This window comes from Nannobrachium achirus, assembly GCF_963921795.1.
Source record: "Nannobrachium achirus genome assembly, chromosome: 24".
NCBI lineage: Eukaryota > Metazoa > Chordata > Actinopteri > Myctophiformes > Myctophidae > Nannobrachium > Nannobrachium achirus.
The window spans coordinates 6,989,741-7,010,230 of NC_137831.1; the positions used below are offsets into that span (position 1 = coordinate 6,989,741).

Below are 20,490 nucleotides of genomic sequence, written 5' to 3' on the forward strand. Positions count from 1 at the left end.
GAATGACTTGACAACAGGAAGCAATGCTCATAATTCACACAGCCCTGCGAAACGACATATCAATGTAACGTTAATGTTATCTGCAGAATTCAGTCTACACAGAAGGGAGGAGAACATTATAACGTTATCTTAAGTATGCAGTCCGTCGCTGCCTGTGAGGCAATATACAGATTAGGGGATGACCATTCCCTGCAGGTCCATGTGGACGGTAGTGCCTCCCCCTGGCGGTATGAGGTATTACACAGAAGATGAGAGGAGAACATTATAATGCTATCTTTGGCATAAAGTCCGTTGCTGCATCCCCCTGGCGGTGTGAGGCATTACACAGAGGAGGGGATGAACATCCCGTGCAGGTCCATATGGACGGTAGCGTCGATGGAGGCCCGGGCGATCTCCTGGAACGTCTGGGCGTTCAGGATCAGCAGGAAGGGAGAGATGTTCGGGTCGGGAGAGATCACCGAGGACAGGATCACACCTGCAACCATACAGGTGGAAAAAGTTATTTTATTAAAGGGATATTTCACTTATCAAATCTCTTTGTCATTTTATTGTCTAATCAGGCTGTTCTGAACACCCTGGACAGATTTAAATTTGCTTCTTTCAATATTTAGATGTTTGATATTCATTTTATCAGACACTCCCCACCCATGCATGCAGGGCCCCTTTATATACAAATGAAGAGAATAGTGCACACACATCCGTGGCCCAGGTGCTAGACAAGCAGAATCATCAAGAAGGACATATAGAGTCTGCACACTGGTTAAAGTGATAGTTCACCTATTTTTGACATAAAGCTGTGTGAAATACTTGCCATTAAAACAGTGGTTAAAAATGTATTAATTGATTACCAGAGTCCCGTGGTCAGAGTTCTGGTCAGTTTCTAATGAATATTAAGTAGTTCCAATGGGGTGGGGGCCATTTGGCGTGGCCCAATCATTGAAAATAGATTAATCCACAAAACTAGCGTCATTTGTATTGTTGGCCTATTTCTACCTTATAGAGGAGGTTTCGTTCTGATCAGCTGCCTGCAAAGCCCCTTTATTTTGGGGAAATATGTTGCAGCGGCGTAGTGATACTGGACACAAAAGTACCATTTGACAGAGGGGTCAAAGTTGAACGAAAGTTGGTCTATTTGGTAGAAATAGGTCAACAATACAAATGAAGCTAGTTTTGTGGATTCATCTATTTTTAATGATTGGGCCATGAGCCCCTGCCAAATCACCGGAACTACTTTATATTCATCTAAAACTGACCAGAACTCTGACCACGGGACTCTGGTAATGGATTAATGCATTTGTAACCACTATTTTAATGGCAAGTATTCCACACAGCTTCATGTAAAAAATAGGTGAACTATCACTTTAAGCTCCATAAGTTTATTGCTGGTCAACGTTTCGATCTTAATAGATCTTCATCAGGACATCTGGATCAGGATGTCCTGATGAAGATCTATTAAGATCAAAACGTTGACCAGCAATAGACTTATGGAGCTTAACCAGTGTGCAGACTCTATATGTCCCCCTTTATATAAAAACCCATTGTAACTTCAAACTCCATTTTAACCATGATAGATTCATCAAAACAGCCTTTTTTTCTGGTGACTCCTGATGCCCTCCTAATATGTGTGCTGGCTGTGTTTTCTTTTCCCATATATACAGTATATACCGTGTGTGTGTGTGTGTGTGTGTGTGTGTGTGTGTGTGTGTGTGTGTGTGTGTGTGTGTGTGTGTGTGTGTGTGTGTGTGTGTGTAATACAATAAAAAATGTATACAAATAAATTTAAAAAAGTTGTCTGAAATACACGTCATGTAGTATGATTTGTTTGTCTTATGAGCAGTGGGGTTCATTTGGTGGCGACCTGCGTGCTAGACTAATTAGCATACATTTTAGGCCCTACCCAGCCCAAAAACTTCAGGTCGCGTCAGGTAGGGTCGGGTTCTGGAAGAATTTGAACTCTAAAAGTAATACAATTATTATATTTCTTTCATTGAGCCTGAGGCCTGGCCCAGCCTTACTAATTAGCATACATTTTGGCCCTACCCCGGCCCCAAAATGTCGGGTAGGGTCGGGTTTGGGCAGAATTTGAGAACTCTACTTCGGGCGCGTACTGGTTCTTATCTGCTCTATTGACCCCTCAACTCTTCCTCACCATCGTCTTCCTCCACGGCTCCCGGCGAGGCGACGAACACGGGTTCTGACGGTAAACAGTTCTCTGCAGTCCACTCCTTGTGTTCCCTTTTTAGTATGTCAACCTTAGCTATCTGTAAAACAACACAACATGCACTATTATCTATCTGTAAAATAAGAAATAACACAACGTGATAGATAGATAGATCTGCACATTTCTAAAGTGACAATTTAAGGACTTTTTAATACCTCTAAAATGACAAATTAAACATTGGCCAAATTGTCAAATATTAGACGCAGAAATTGTGAAATAGCAGATCTATATGCTCACAATGTCTCACGTTGCGAGGCGTTGTGAGCATGTAGATCTGCTATTTTCACAATAGAACCGTGTTATACAAAATGTGATGCCTCAACTCTTAGTCCTTGTCAGGGTGGGGGGGGGGGGGGGGGGTCCCCAGTTAAAATATGATTATTTTGGGGTTCGCGGCCTGAAAAGGTTGAGAACCACTGCACTACTTCATCATACAAGAGTGCTGCTAGCCGATCTACAAGCTCACCAGGTCACGCTATTCAAGGCGTTGTGGGCTTGTTCATCTGCTATTTTCACTACTTTAAATCTTTTCCTCTTTTTTTATTATAAAAAAGGAACCGTTTTGGACTGGAGGGTTTCTACCTGACAGCAATGATATCTGCAATGTTATAAGAGGGCACATGTGTCAGACTCCTAAGCTTGCATTGTGTGTTCATTATTAATTATTAGTGACTGTGGTGTTGTCACACTTCATAATAATGGGTCCCATCCTCTTTTACAGTACACTTTAAGACATAATAAGACAGAATAAAGCCATAATAAGAAATAATGTGTTTTTAATTAGAGCTAATTAGAGCTAATATATTTTATTAGACAGAAACAAAGACAGAATAGTAGAAAGAGCTTATACATTCTCTGGCACCGTCACCTGCCGCGGAACTGCAGCGGCAGACACTGCCACACGACCGCTAGTTCGACCAGCAGTCGCACTGCATCGCCGGCGATAGGACCAGCAGTCCTGCCAGTAGGACCGGAGGCCGCCGCACGGACCGGCAGGTCCCGTAGCGGTAAACTGCCTGTCCGTGCGGTGGTGGCTGCCGCGGCAGTTACCAGCGATGCCGGTGCCAGATAATGTATTCGCTTTCTGCTATTCTGTCTCAGCCACCACCGCACGGACGGGCAGTTTACCGCTACGGGACCTGCCAGTCCGTGCGGTGGCCGCCGGTCCTACTGGCGGGACTGCTGGTCCTATCGCCGGCGATGCAGTGCGACTGCTGGTCGAACTAGCGGTCGTGCGGCAGTGTCTGCCGCTGCAGTTCCACGGCAGGTGACGGTGCCAGAGAATGTATTCGCTCTTTCTACTATTCTGTATTTGTTTCTGTCTAATAAAATATATTATCTCTAATTACCAACACATTATTTCTTATTATGGCTTTATTCTGTCTTATTATGTCTTATTATGTCTTAAAGTGTACTGTAAAAGAGGATGGGACCTAATAATGTATTGTTACCTTGTTAGGGTGAGGAGACCGTTCCACTCCGGATCCATAGAAATAACGATACTTTTTACCATTGAACTTATAGTTGATGCCAGGCAGCTCCAACCCTGATCCAAAAACACAGCATATGATCATAATTAATACAACACAACACATTATGTTATGATATAGATTATGCATTTATTGATAGAGATGTGCATGTGACCTCTAAATATGTCATCAGGTGTACAGATATTATATTTAAGCAAGATAATATTATATTACACAAGAGGGTGTTTATTATCGTGGTTATCAGCACGACAGTGTTGCTGCAGGAACGAGGCGACAGGTGAGTTACGTAAGCAGCAGAGTGTAATATTATAACTAGCGAACAGTTACCCTTAAAACAAACTTCCTGTAGTATAATATATTTTAATATTAACCTGTAAATATGTCATCAGGACTACCGTAGATATTATTCTAATAATAATACTAGTCCTTGCCTGTTCGAACCTATGCGCTCCAAATTATGTTCAGAGTTTGTGTTATGAGGTGTGCACAGACAGTATATGAGGGATTGAATGTAGGAGTCTCAGAAGTAATGTTGAAGAACATACTTAAATTGTCACTTTAGAAATGTGAAGATACCCTCTATACACTTAAACATTATGTTGGTTTGTTTACTGTTGAGTGAAAAAACAAAACAATGTTTCACATCAAATTAATCACCCCCCAAAATAATTGGGAGGTCGTGTGTGATGTGATGACGTCATCAAACGATAAAGTCGACTTCAACTCAACGTTTTACTGAGTCGAGTCGACTTGCAAAAATCACAAGTCGTTAAAGTCCTAGTATACAGGCGGCGGTATTAACTCCAAATGTAGGACATGCTTGTATATCAGACAGACATCGGACAGACAGACATACGGTAGTTTATTCGGATAATCGACCTGTGAAGATGTCATCAGGACTACAGTACACAGATCCATCCTTCTGTAGGACAGCCTGGGCTGTGGTGTCTGTCAACGTCACCAGGTTGGTGCCCTGAGGACTGTCCTGAAAACACAAGGACAATGACATTAACAACAACAACAATAAAAACATTCAGCGACTCCAAACTGTGTGTCACAATGATAATGAGGAAACCTCAATATGTTACTTGATTTCTTTTTTTTTGTATAAGCACAAAATATTGTCAGATCTACAAGCTTAAATCATGTCACACTCACATCTTGACATGTTTTTTGAGCTTGTAGATCTGCTGGGCCAGCAGTCCTGGCCTTGTGTGAGGGAGAGCAAGGAGGAAAGTCCATAAAGAGAAACCGTAAGAAATGTAAGGTATCTACATTGACTTTACACTGTTGTTGGTTCTCAATGCATGTCCATTATACGCTCTGTGTCATGTGAGGGTGCGTGCCTGTGTGTGGGTGTGCATGCATGCATGCGTGTGGGTGTGTGCAGGTGTGCGTGCATGTGTGCATGCATGTCACCTGGTCTACATTGAGAGGTGTGTGTGTGTGTGTGTGTGTGTGTGTGTGTGTGTGTGTGTGTGTGTGTGCGTGTGCGTGTGCGTGTGCGTGTGCGTGTGCGTGCGTGCGTGCGTGCATGTCACCTGGTCTACATTGAGCGGCAGGACAAATCTCTGACAGGTGGGAGGAGAGAATGTCTTGCTCTCGATGATGTCGTCTGTGTTCCGCCTTACGTTCTATACAGCGTATACAACACACAACACAGTTATGATAGTATTTATTTAGTATCAGTTATAGTAGTTATTATCAGTTACTATAGTTGTTACAATAAGCTAAAACTGACCTCATAACTACAACTCGAAACCATGGGGAACCACATTATTAGATTTTTTTATTTAAATCATTTATTATTGGTGTCTGATAAAATGAATATCAAATATCTAAATACTGAATCAAGAAACATAAAAAGTGTCTGGGGTGTTCCCAAAAGAGTAGACGATAAACCAAAGGTGTTTTTGAAAGTGAACCATCCCTTTAAGTGAAAACTGTCTCTCATATACTAGCCTCCATATACAGTAGAACATATCGTACAGGTTGATTATAATTAGTTATAGGTAATCTATACTAAACTTTATGTAAAACATATATAATTTACAATTTAGACATTTAGCAGACACTCTTAATCCAGAGCGGCTTATAATAATCAAAACAATAAGCAAGCTAATACATCAGTGAAAAAATCTAACTGTAGTAGGTAGACCAAGCTCCCAATCAATGAAAAAGCTTTACATAAAAAACAAAAAATAAAAATTGCTATCTAGCTTTTATGTATGGTCATTGGGCCCTTCCCCCAATGACCATACATAAGTGCTACAACAAGTGCTATGGGCCTAGGTTGAGTCTGAAGAGGTGAGTCTTCAGGCCATGGCGGAAGCTAGGGAGCGAGTCTGTGCTACAGGGAGTTTATTCCACAGTTTGGGGGACAGGAGGGCGAATTGTCTATAGGACGAGTGGATTTTTGTCCTGGGGTTTTTAGCGAGGGTTCTGTCAGCATCCCTGTGTTGGCTGATGTGGTAGGGGTTGATCAGGTTTTGGAGGTATGGAGGTGCCAGGCATCATACAGGTTGGTTATAGTTATACCGTAGTTAGGTTAACTATACTAACCTCTAAGTAAAACATGTCATACAGGTTGGTTATAGTTATACCGTAGTTAGGATAACCCTACTAACCTCTAAGTAAAACATGTCGAACACGTTGCTGTCCTTGTACGTGATCATGTCAAAAACAACATGGTCGCCGTCCTCGTAGGCGTTGAGGTGGTGGAACACCATCAGGGCGTCGCCATGGTAACGGGTGGAGACAGTCTTCCCTGTCTTCCTGTTCACCAGGTGGAACCATGTCTGGGAGGACACACAGACAGACAGATGGAGACACAGACAGGAGGACAGACACAACTAGCCTAGCGTTGCTCATACTAATTCCTCACTGCGTGTCGGATATTAGTCTGGACTCGGGAGCAGAATTTTCATTTCCAAGGGGTGGTTTAAAAAAATGTTAAGTTGACTTGCTCTTAATTGCTCCCTCTGAACTTCAAAGGGCTTGTGAGCTGCTGTAATTGATTGAGCCATTCAAGTGTCAATAGCTCGTTAGTCACTGAAAGCATCAAAGACTACAATCTGTTTGATGTTTGTAATAAGAGTGGAGGGGGAAATGTGTTTGAATACACACAGACTCGCCTGATTGGCTGAATGGTTTTGAACCAGGCCACCACCCACCACGTGCCCCAAGCCTACAGCCATGATTGGCTCGCCCTTTCTGAGGGCTGGTGGAAAAAGCTTATTTAATGTGAAGGGCCAGACTACACAACACCACCATTACCAACAGGGGGTGGGGTTGTGCAGTCTGGTTTATTAACAAGGCTAAGACACAACGGTACACAGACAGGAGGTGATGTATACAATTTACAATTTAGGCATTTTTTTGTGCCCGGTTAGCTCAGTCGGTAGAGCTCTCGCCTTTGGACCACAAGGTCATGGGTCGATTCCGGATACCGCCAACTCAGCGAATGAGTAGCACGGCTTGGTAAGTTGTGCGGCAAGTACTGCAAATACATGGACATTATATTTTTCAACACATATGGACAAACCCACCTCGACATGAACACATAGATTACACACATTTATCGATAGACCAAGAGTAGCTATATGGAATGGAAAGGTAATTAGACCCCTCTTTTTCAGTTTCCCTCTTAAAATTGGCAAATTCAAGGCACAAATACTTAGTTTCCATACAATCAATTATTTGCATTGCAAAACGATTCGATAGCGATTACCGCATTTTAAAATGATACTGATACGTTACAAAGCCGAAACGGTACGATATTTTGCTTTTGCAAACGACATAGTAGATCATTGCAAATTAAAATACATTTTTCGATTCAGTTACTATATCATTACACCCCTAGAAAATAGCCACTATTCTGGTTCTGTATAAGTATGACATAAAAGATGGAACTAATATAAAACCACTCACGGTGTCGTTCTTGTCGTACTTCATACAGCTTGCCCAGCTGACTCCTCTGAAGTAAGCGGTGGCCATGCGCAGCAGGTCCATCTTGAAGGGCTGCTCCACGAACACCACGTAGTTCTCCGTCAGCCCGAAGCTGTGGTAATAGCTGGGGTAAAGCATGGAGCGGAGCGGAATGGAGCACACCGTCTCCACCTTGCGCAGAGCCGGCTTACCGCGCTCCTTGTCTGGATTGGAATGAACAAAACACAAACCACAGTTTACGACGCTCCTTATTGAAATACACAAACCTTGGTTAACCCCAAGAGGGCGATAGCAAGAGTGTGCAAAAGACCCGTACTTCCCGTTTCTGCATGACGTAGGGGGGGCGCCTTTTTAGGAGGCAGAAGCAGGTTGGAGTCTATTCATTTACAATGAGAGAGCTAACGTGAACACAGATCAAAATAATAGTTCAGAAGCTATAGTCACTGAACTAAATATTGGACCCGATCATCACAAGGCACATAATATTAACAAAATTGTCATACTAAAGTGGCTCTTTTCATCGACACAACAAAGGAGAAAATCAACTTTATTATTGCTCTTTAGCTGTCCCAGCAACACACTCTCGCGGGATCTATAGCACCAGTAAACAGGACGTGCGCGAGATTTGCAGTCAGAGCCGGCGCCCACTTAGGAGTCATTTTGTAGGATTTGTGTACCATGTCGCACTCTAGTGGATCCAATGAGGATGAGCCATCTTCATTAATTAAATATCTTTGGTTAACCTATTCACCATATTCCTGGCCCCGCCCCTGGCTTCCTGTTCATATCCTGAAAGAGGCGGAGGCTGAAAAAGCTGGCCTGAAAAACATCATTTTGTTTCCTGTTGTCCTTGCATTAAAGTGTCAGTAGCTGGGCTCTGTATTACCTGGGTTGCCATGCCTGCTTATAATAAGCAATGTGTGTCTTTTAAAAAAATAGTATAGTTGCTTATTGGGCTTACTTTCTAATATTTTTTAAACCAGTGGTTCCCAAACCTTTTCATATCAAGGACCCCAGATTAACATATTTGTCCACAGTTGCAGACCCCCATCTGAAAATGTGTCAGGGGCCTCAACACAGATTTATGTTGTTGAAATGTTTAAAAAATATTCAAAATACCCCCCCCCCCCCCCCCTCCCCTCAATATTGTTAAAATAGCAAATATACAAGCTCAAAATGTGTCGCAATGTGACACATTGTGAGCCTGCTGATCTGCTATTTTCAAATGTAAATGTAAAGTAGTATAGCCTAGTTGCTTCTGTTGGGCTTATTTCTTTGGCAAAATCTGGAAACAGACAATTCCATGTCACTTCCTTACTTGGGAGGAAGTGAAAGATGCTTTTTGAATCAGCACACAGAGAAAAACTCTCTAGCGCCCTCTGTAAAAGAAAATGGCAGCCTCCATAGAGAGGGCCAGGAATATGGTGAATAGTCTGGAATCATTTGAGCGGAAAGAACCTCCGTCATGTTGTAGTCGTCAGGCGGACTACAGGTTTGCCGTAAACACCAATCCGGAACCAGAATTAAAATTGGTATAAACATTTCTACTTTCTTCTAACTCGTAGCGCGACTATCGAGAATATGTATTCGCATTATGACGGATTCAACGTTATGCCATGTTGTCGTTTGTTGTAGTCATAGATGGCAGGAAATACCCTTCTGGAATAAGCCTGTTTCCCCCCCTTTTTTATTTTATTTCCGGTTTAGGCCACCCCTAGAGCGAATAACAGGCTTTACTCCGAGTGCATGCCTGCGTGCGTCCGTCCGTCCGTCCGTCCGTGTGTTTATGCGTGCGTGCGTTTAGAGTTGTGTGTGTGGAGTGTTCTGGTACCTGTGGCGTCTTTGGAGACCTTGAAGATGACGTACTTGGGTCGTCCCAGACTCATGAAGGCTGTTCCCATGTTGTAGGTGTTTCCTTCCTCATCGTAATGAGGATGGGCCGTGGCCAGGTTGATGGCTATGTGGTTCCTGTAGTTCACCTGGAGAAAATACCCCTTCAATAAGTACATTTACTCTACTTATAATGGTGTATTTCATCGTAATGAGGTTGATGTGATGAGGTTGATGGCTACTGCAGTGGTGGCTAAAGTACTAAAATATTTTTATTTTTATTGTGAGTTTGTAGATCGGCTATTCACAAATGGCCGAAATAAGGCACTATAAAACCGTCATTAGAACACTGAGGGTTCCCGAAGGGTTCCCAGTTCGATCCCGGGCTTAGTGGAAGAGTCCTTGAGCAAGACTCTGAACCCCTTGTTGCTCCCGGTGAGCAGGTTGGTGCCTTGCATGGTTTTCCTTCACCATCGGTGTATCAATGTGTGTGGGTGACAGCGTTGCACTGTAAAGCGCCTTGAATGAAGGCGTTATGCAAATGCACCATTTACCATTTAATATAGAGCTATTTAACACTGTTACTGAACAAACACTCTATAGCAATGATTACTGTCACAATATAGAGCTATTTATCACTGTTACTGAACAAACACTCTATAGCAATGATTACTGTCACAATATAGAGCTATTTATCACTGTTACTGAACAAACACTCTATAGCAATGATTACTGTCACTATATAGAGCTATTTAACACTGTTACTGAACAAACACTCTATAGCAATGATTACTGTCACAATATAGAGCTATTTATCACTGTTACTGAACAAACACTCTATAGCAATGATTACTGTCACTATATAGAGCTATTTAACACTGTTACTGAACACTCTATAGCAATGATTACTGTCACTATATAGAGCTATTTAACACTGTTACTGAACAAACACTCTATAGCAATGATTACTGTCACAATATAGAGCTATTTATCACTGTTACTGAACAAACACTCTATAGCAATGAGTACTGTCACTATATAGAGCTATTTAACACTGTTACTGAACACTCTATAGCAATGATTACTGTCGAAATATAGAGCTATTTAACATTGTTACTGAACACTCTATAGCAATGATAACTGTCACAATATAGAGCTATTTAACACTGTTACTGAACAAACACTCAAAGATTACTATCACAATATAGAGCTATTTAACATTGTTACTGAACAAACACTATAGCAATGATTACTGTCACAATATAGAGCTATTTAACTACAGGGTTGAACAAGGCATCAGCGCCTCTAGAGTTACAGGTTCCATTTCCACCCTTCTTCTTCTGTCGTATGTCCTTAGACCTTCAGCTTCGTTTTAGCAAGCCAGTCCAGTGTGTCATTGTTTAGGTCAGTTAAACCCTATTTCCGACCGGTCCAGCACATAATAGTTGTGTCATTTATGACATACTGTAATGTTATCTAATCCTGGGCTATTATAATATATTATATCTTTACTGCAATGGCCTGGGGTGGTTCAGAGTGCACACGTTCTAAAGATAACCAAACGTCTACAGTATGAAACATGAAGATTATTGCGACTGTATGAAAACCGGCACATCTTGTCCACATATCTCTGTCTGTCTGTAGGTCACGCCTGACACTGTGGATCCCCCGATCCCCCGATCACTGTGACATCACAGGTGATATCACAGGTGACATCACCTATGTAAAAGTCCATATATGGGTATTCCCCAGAATCCCTTTTATGCCCATACCGGTATATGAAGATCCCTGATGTCATCGATATACATCACTGGCCAGACGGCCAAGACATGGACCATACTGTATCTGTGTGGCTGGTTCAGATTGGGATCTCCATGTATGTGCATGCGTGCGTGCGTGTGTATAATTCACCCTGCGCACAGTGTCCAGGCTCAGTGGGTCTATCTGGTTGATGTAGTTGAACTCTGAAGAGGCGTAGTAATCCTCTCCATAGCGGATGATGTTGATCAGGCTGTTGTCCGTGAAGTCAGGGATGGCATTGCACATGTAGGTGAAGGCCCTGGGATGGACGGACAGACAGACGGACAGACAGACAGACAGACAGACGGACGGACAGACAGACAGACGGACGGACGGACGGACGGACGGACGGACGGACGGACGGACGGACGGACGGACGGACGGACGGACGGACAGACAGACAGACAGACAGACAGACAGACAGACAAGATCAGGGTTTCCCAAAGTGGGTGCTGTGGCACCCTAGGGTGACGTGATGCCATCCCAGGGATGCCGCAGAATAATTTGATGATGTTTGGAATTCATCAATATCACTTCACTATGCTCAGTAAAACAGACCTGATTTGCACTGTACTTGATGAGATATTTTACCATCTATGGCTAACTCTCTTCAATAAAAAATAGCAGATCTACAAGATGCTGTATTGATGTTTGTACCATAGGAGAGATAACAGGCAAAATAACAATTCTTCTACATTCTCTAATTGTGTAGACTTCTTAGTAAATTAAGTAATGCAGATGTCCATTAGGTTTCATTTTACGCTCTCAAGAGTTGAAGTATAAGATACAGTAGATCCATTTGGTTAACAACTCTTCCATCAATTAGCTGGGGACCACCTGGGACCACTGGTGGTCCCCAGACCACTGGTTGAGAAACACTGGGTTAGCCCTGGCACAGGGAGAGACAGGTTAGTTAGACTCACACCCCAGGACCCATCCCTAACCCTAGTGAAAATAGAAGATCTACAAGCCTATAACGCGTCGAGGCAGCTCCAAGTTGTGGGAATGTGAGCTTCTTTATCAGCTGTTATATCTGTTTGGGTGGGACTCCTGGGCCACAGTATAGCCTGTGATTGGGCTACTAGGCCTGTATTCAGATGATAGACAAGCCAGTGGGCCAATCACGTTACTGAACAAACGCTTACATTGACGACACGTCTCGTTGCTCTGTGGGCACGGTGCTACTGAAGGATTGGCCTCCTCCACTTAGTGACGAACTGAACGCTCTTTGTATCCGCATGATGAACGTTATTGTCGAACACGTTCATTCTGACGTCCGTGAACGGCGCTCGTCTGCCCGTTCGGCCCATTCGTGCGGCGGTCCGCGGTTGCCCGTCCTCTCATCTTACTTTGCATTCACATGCTCCAATAGCACCCAGCTGCAGACTCGCAGACCTTGCGGACGTTGATATGTGAGCGCCTGAGCGGTGCTGTCTACAGCTGTGTGCTTCTCTACATGAAGCGCTGAGTCTCCTCCTCGTTGCGTTGTCTCCCACCCAAGTAAAGCCTGACTATACTTCGTCGTATGACGTGTGTTGCGTGCCGAAATAGCTGATCTGCAAGCTCACAACGCGTCGCATCCACAAGACAACGTGAGCTTGTAGATCAGCTATTTTAACCAACGCGGACGGTTAGAAAGGTCTGCCTTCACAATAAGGGTGCAGGAAGACTGGGCACTGGGCACCTAAATATTGTGGGCACCTCAATATTAAGTTGGATGAAATAATTGCTGCGTGAGGTTCTTTATGGGCTGTGTCAATAATTTTTTACAAATAATAGCTTGCAGCAACGTCTAAAAAATACATTTGAATAGCCAAAAGTAAAAATATATTATGGTTAAAAAAAGAACCTTGAACTTTAGTTCAAAATGTAGAATTATGAACTATGAAATGAACGAGTTCATTTTAGAAGTTTTGAACTTGAACTTGAACTAGTTCATTTTGAAAGTGAACTTTCCCAACACTGCAGATGCCCAATCCGCCCGGCTGTGTACATGTTATTTTAGGGACACCATAGCATCATTATCATATGCAGGTGTACATGTGAACCTGGAGAAGATGTTCTTGCAGGGGTCAGAGGGTTAAATGTGTACCTGGAGAATGTGTTCTTGCAGGGACCAGAGGGTTAAATGTGTACCTGGAGAAGATGTTCTTGCAGGGGTCAGGGTAGATCATGGTTCCAAACTCCCACACAACAATCTTGTTGGCTCTGCTGTTCCTCTTGTAGGTGTCGCTGCGAAGGAACTTACTCCTGTAGTACACCTCACCTGGAACACACACAACAACAACACACTATAGTACACCTCACCTGGAACACACAACAACAACACACTGTAGTACACCTCACCTGGAACACACACAACAACAACACACTATAGTACACCTCACCTGGAACACACAACAACAACACACTGTAGTACACCTCACCTGGAACACACACAACAACAACACACTGTAGTACACCTCACCTGGAACACACACAACAACAATACACTGTAGTACACCTCACCTGGAACACACACAACAACACACTGTAGTACACTTCACCTGGAACACACACAACAACAACACACTGTAGTACACCTCACCTGGAACACACACAACAACAACACACTGTAGTACCCACCTGAAACACACACAACAACAACACACTGTAGTAGAGCGTAGCACGGGTCTTCCAGGACCCGATAACCCGAGACCCGAGCCGTTTCGGGTCTAAAATAGTCACTTGTCCCTCGGGTTAGGGTAGGGTAGGGTCTAATTGCCTCAGTTCATTCGGGGCATTCCAAAATGCATTTGCCCACAAGGATCTGAGAGGACCCAAGATTTAAACATATATACAGTATATCCTTCAACTTAAAAATATATATTGTTTTTAATGAAACATGCATTGTAATTACGCTCCGAAATCCATATTATTGTCTGTTCTCACTTATTGAATGAGTCCACTTCAGCGCATCAGATCTCAAGCGCTGCGCTGCTGCTGAAGTGAAAATCATGGAGGGCTTTTTTTTTTTTTTTTGCTCTGTGGGTATGTATTAGAGCTGGGATACCCGACCGAAATCCGACGGGACCCGACAAGCCCGACGGGCTCGGGCTCGGGTCGGACGCATTTTCACAATTAATTGTCGGACGTCGATTCGGGTCGGACATAATTTTGATTCATAGAAAATAAAGTGTAAAACGATACAACTATCGTCTCTGTGTGTGCTATTTCCTTGTCTTTCTGGTGCACTGCACGTGGCTACGCTCAGTGCGTTGTCTTGACAACCATGCACACATGTTCATGGGGAAAAGGAAGTGGGAGACGGAGTGTCATATGTGACAGAGAACAAACAAACAAACAAACAGATACACGAGAAGAAAAAGCGAATGAGTGAGAGATAATGTTGCCGCCAGCCGAGATAAAAGTTAACTTGTCTACGGTAAAGTTTAAAGCAATTGAAAACGAAAGAGGGAAATCAGCGCCGCGGTATGGACGCATTTCAACTTAGTTGTCAACGCAGACATAATTAAAAAGTCCGATGTTGAATGTAGCCTTACCCAGTAAACACTAGCCGTCATTTAGCCCAATGGTTATGTTTAGCCCTCATTTGAACCGTCTATCGTCAGTCTGTCTATAGACCGATTGTAGCTGATTACATTTAATCCATTATTCCATACTTGTTGATTAAAAAAACAGCTTTAATATCCACACCTGGTTTTCAAATATTGGACTAAAGTAATTTTAAGAGCCAATTTCACTATATAGTCTAGTTGAGTTGTAGCCGTCATCTGAACGCTTCCATGTAACGATAGATCACCGTTTAGGGCAAACGTGTGTTAGACCATCTTTTTTTTTAAATACATTTTTATCAAGTTGTTCATTATCGGATGCTAACAGTATCTCCCGGTTCTACCTTAATAGTTGATTGCGTCCACTGAGCAGTTTCTGGCCATTGCACGTCTAAAAGACGTGCTGGTCAATACCTTTGAAAAATTCTAAAAGTGTAATAAATAATTGCATAATGCCGTGGTACGCTGCATGACAGCATACTATTACTTCTCTGAGTTACATAATTCATTCTGACACCAACAGCCACAAACACACAAGACTGCATGTCTCCCACCCCCACCATACGATAATGATTGATTAAATAAAATCGTTTTATAGCTATGCATCAATATAAAGTAGTTTGTGTTGTCAAACAAATGCACCGACCTCAAACGAACAGTGGGAGGGATATGTCAACTACTAATAGCTTCTGGAATACACACAAGTAACAAGCTGTGCCGTGGTCTAGGGGTAGCGCACAGGTTTCAAAAGTAGAAGGTCTGGAGTTCGAACCCCGGTGACTCCCAGTGTCAAATAATAACAGTGTAAGAAATCATTACAAATACGTTCAGCTGCGGTGGTTCGAGTAGCAGACGGCGCTCAGAACGAAGGAATAGTGATTTTAAACCTTGCTGGCTGCCATCAATTTCACTACATTTTCACTACTTTCGGCGGCCGCTAGGGGCCGCTAAAGGCGTTTAAATGACGTTGATGTATAGCCGTTGAAAAAACTTTAAAATTTAAACTCGTCACAGACCGGATCTAGCCAGACGTCTGGTTAGCTCGAAGACGTCATTTGAACGCGATTTAACACCCAAATTGCTTAGTGGGTAGCCTAAAACCCATAAACCATAATGGTTGGATTAATAATAGTTTTTGATTAAGAAAGACGGCCAACTGGCCGTGGACTGGCCGTTTGTGGACGCTGGATATTAAAAGCAGATGTCAGATTCGTCTATGCTGGTAAGACTGAATACATTTTGATATTGATTGAACATGTGGAAAAGGTTTGTGTGTGAATACTTTATTAACAGTTTGTAAAAGAGGATTTTAAGTGTGTGACTGCAGCGAGTCACTGACTGCAGTCAGACAAGAGACGCGCAGTGCACGTTATAGCCTATTATTTAATAATCTAACGTAGCCTACTTGTGTAATTATTTAAAACACTTTCACAAGCCACAATGTGGCTTAATATTATTAAGGGTAACAAACAGGCACGCTGCATGCACTCACTGCACATTATAACACGTTTGCTAGTGAGTGTAAATCAGTGGCTTCCTCAAAGAAAAAGAAACAAGGCGAAAAAGCGTTGAAAACATAAGGTTCGGGCCTCGGCTCGGGTCGGACGCTTTTTCATGATTAATGCTCGGACGTCGACTCGGGTCGGACAGAAAACTGTCGGACACAGGTTCGGGTCGGACAGAAAAAATGGGCCCGATCCCAGCTCTAGTATGTATGTCACAGTATGCTGGGCCTTTAGCCAATGAGGGAGCAGCGTTCTATGTGACGTCACTGCTAACTAGGGCATTAACAAAAAAGTCTCGCAACTTCGACCTCCGACGTTCTCTGGTGGGAGTCGACTTGTGTAATGAAGTCCACTGAGTCGACTAAAGGCCCAGCATACTGTGACATACATACCCACAGAGCTCATCACTCTACTTGTGCGCTCTGCTGGTGAAAGTAAATACATTACACACTGTTGTAATGTATTTACTTTCACTTCTTGGAAGCAACATTCAGTGATGTGTTGGTGAATTTACCTTACAGCTTTGGAACCAGTGGTTTGGTGAATTTACCTACAGCTTTGGAACCAGTGGATTGGTGAATTGGAAGATAGCAGTATGTCAGGATCAAGGAACAATAACATACACTATTATTATAATCTAAACAGGCATTTAAATACTTTTCATTTATGGCCCTGCTGTCACCCTTGTAAATAGCCTTTTCATCCATGGTACCCCTGAATAGACCGTATTAATCCCACCCCATTTTGCTCTTATTACTAGGTGAGACGAAACAACCAGGGCAGATAAAATGGAAGTGGATGGGGAAAAAAGATTTTTCATAGCCTCATTATAGCTATTTAAAGTACCAAAATAAACACATCTACGTGATATTAATACAAAGGGAAGAAAAAAGTACAGTAGTTACATTGCAAAACAGGAGTTTTCCCCCGAGAATATATGTTTTAATTAGTTTAATCCTCTGGAACAGGCAGAGGACAGATCTAGAGAGAGAAAGCGCAGTGCATCTTGGGTAGGAAGCTGGCAGCCAGCCTATAATTCCACTGCATAATAGGCTGGCTGTCGTAATTCTGCCCATTTAAAATATATGTACCCAATCGGCAGACAATTGATCAGAGGGACAAAAGTCCCTCTGATCCGAGTCCAAGTCGAGTCACAAGTCATTTGGTCCAAGTCTCAAGCAAGTCTCAAGTTGTTCTGGTGTGGGCAAGTCAAGTCAAGTCGAGTCACAAGGTTGTCAAGTCGAGTCGAGTCACAAGGTTGTCATGTCAAGTCGCGTCAAGTCGCGTCGAGTCACAAGGTTGTCAAGTCGAGTCAAGTCAAGCTTTTCAAGTCGAGTCACAGGTTATATCTCAGGTTTATATCTTGAAGAGCGAAACCTTTCTTCCTAAAGTAAATGTCAAAAAATACCATGCAGATTAGTCTGCAACTCTGCATGAATTAAACCAGTATCCATTACATGTCTGATCATTTAGATTTAGAACCTAGGTAGATGGCTACATTCCATTATAGTGGCATGTTTTTTTTTCTTTCTTTTTTTTTTGGCAAGTCGTCCGAGTCAGCGTGTCTCAAGTCGAGTCGAGTCGGGAGTCATTGTCTTCCAAGTCAAGTCGAGTCTCAAGTTTTTGTCCTTATGTCCGAGTCAAGTCCAAGTCGTCAAAAATATGACTCGAGTCCGAGTCAAGTCGAGTCATCATGACTCGAGTCCAATTGTCTGCCAATCGGAACTCTTAGTTACATTGATAAGGTTCATGTGAACTAGTCTGTTGAAGCTTATTCATTATAATGACCGAAATCGCTATGACCGCGCAGCGCCGTACTGCACGCTGGCCGTGCTCCGCATCATGGCAACGCGGTGAAAGACTGAAGCCACTTTCTCCCACTGCATAACTCCACCCCCGGTAGCGAAAAGTGAATGTTTTTTTCTGGTTGGCCAGTCAGGGAGTCTCAGGGACCAATCAGAAGGCTGACAAACGGTCTATTAAATTGTTATTACTTTTATAGCACCGTACATTTACTGTACGTCATATTAGGGTACGTAAATATGTAAATATTCCCCTTTCCTAAAACTTGGACATTAGGACAGATTGAAAATAACTTTATAGGCCTACATGTAACCAGCTTAACCCCAGCCTCCCTGTATAGTCCATGTGCCATACGAGATGTCGGTATCGGAAAGGTGGCAAAGGTTATCATGCATTTTTGAAAAGCTCTGTAGATTATAATTTGGTATGATAACCCTTTCTGAGACCCAGCTAAATTGGTGTTATCAGCCGCTAGAGTTGGTGTCCCATTAACTTTACATACAGGACAAAAAGGCAAACAAAATAATCTGCTTTAAGTAGCATATGAGGGGTCAAACTAAGGGTTTTTCATGATTCTGAATCCATTGCAAGCATCTGTTTTGCACAAAAAACATTCCTTGGGCCCACAAGACAATGGTTTAGTGATGAGAAGTGATGAGTCATCACTTTTCACACTTTTGTGGGGTCCGTTTTAGCCCAATGAATGTTTTTTATTTTTTTGTCCTGTAATGTAAAGTTAATGGTACACCAACTCTAGCAGCTGATAACAACAATTTAGCTGTGTCTCAGAAAGGGTTATCATACAACATTATAATCTACAGATATAGAGCTTTTCAAAAATGGATGGTAACCTTTGCCACCTTTCCGATACCGACATCTCGTATGGCCCATTGTCTAATACTGGGGGAACGTTCTCCACAAAATAGCTGATCTACAAGTTGCGACGTGTTGTGAGCTTGTCGATCAACTATCTTTGGCAAAGAGATTTGGTGTAGATTAAAAACAAACCCACCAGTATGTGTTAAGTGTTCAGAGTGTCTAAGTGTATAAGGTGATATTGCTGAATTCCAAATGTATGTTATCAACGCGTTCAGCGGCACTGTCTTGTGTCACGGCAGAAAGGCTGGATTATAATCCAGGTGTACAGATGTGCTATTCTAAAACTTGTATAATTAGAATTATCCAGGTGTATAGGATTATCCTTTTCCAGGAGTATAGGATTATCATAATCCAGGTGTATAGGATTATAACCCATGTGTATAATAGGATTATAATCTGAATGTAATCCAGGATTGTAATCCAACGTACCTTCTTTGAAGGTGTAGCTGTGGATCAGAGACATGCCATCAAACCAGTGGTTGTAGGCGGAGTCTCCCACCGAGAACAGACCCGGACCGTTGCGTAGCAGGGTACCCTGCAGCCAATCAGGAACCGCCCCTACACACACACACACACACACGCACGCACGCACGCACACGCACACGCGCACACACACACACACACACACAGAGCGGAGGAGAGGAGAAGAAAGGATGTTTTAACTAGAACTGCACTCTGTTGAGTTGCCAACTTGCGCCTTGTGCACAAGTAGGCCATATAGTGAAATCACCACTGGAATCACCACGAATACGGGTCCCTCATTGGCTGCATGTTAATAATGACTTTGCCAGAAATGCTGGTCCCTGATTTGGCTACGCAGCCGAATGCAGTACTTGTGCGCTCTGCTGGCGCAAGTAATTAAATCCCATTGAATTGCCTTGTAGTTGCAATGTTAGTGATTTATAATAGGGTTTTAAATAGTGCTCAATAACTTAAACCCCTTAATTATTCTGGGGCTGAAAACTGAGCGAAAATAGCAGATCTACAAGCTCACAACACTTCACTTTGTGAGCTTGCGGATCGGCTATAGATTTAAAAAAAAAAACAGGGCCATTAATGTGAGTTTTGCAATAATAATGTAAATCTGTAAAAGTAAATAATAACAAAATAATTAAAATAATTTGTAACGCAGTAAAAAAAAGAGAGAGAGAGAGAATTAGCCTATAAAAATTTCACAAGTTTTGTTCAAAGTTTTCAAAATGATTCCCCAAATCTTTTGGAACTCTTTTTAGTGAGAGTTTTATAAAGCCTTACCTTTGATGTCTGCTTTCACCGGCTCGGGAGTTTCACTTCCATTCTTTCCAAATACGGATTGCATTTTCCTGTTGTTTCCCCAGTAAAGTGGTTTGCAGTTGCAGTAGGATGAGAAGAATTCAGGGTAGAGGCAACATGTGTTGTGTTGTGTATGTACTGTGACCCTACTGATAGTTTAAACCACTCCTCTCTCTCTCTCTTGTTCT

General features: G+C 42.6%; 1 protein-coding gene across 1 annotated transcript; it reads right to left on the reverse strand.

The window, feature by feature from the left end:
* Positions 1–310: 310 nt before the first annotated feature.
* LOC308279927 (beta,beta-carotene 15,15'-dioxygenase-like) lies at positions 311–20,367 on the reverse strand. Its single transcript, XM_080720148.1, has 12 exons — positions 20,285–20,367; positions 19,460–19,588; positions 13,426–13,555; positions 11,401–11,548; positions 9,491–9,638; positions 7,642–7,862; positions 6,339–6,509; positions 5,253–5,345; positions 4,591–4,696; positions 3,673–3,767; positions 2,150–2,261; positions 311–475 (listed from the first exon to the last, which is right to left on the reverse strand). The coding sequence occupies exons 1-12, from the start codon at positions 20,346–20,348 to the stop codon at positions 321–323; spliced, it is 1,572 nt and encodes a 523-aa protein (XP_080576274.1). The 5' UTR covers positions 20,349–20,367; the 3' UTR covers positions 311–320.
* Between the last annotated feature and the right edge of the window lie 123 nt (positions 20,368–20,490).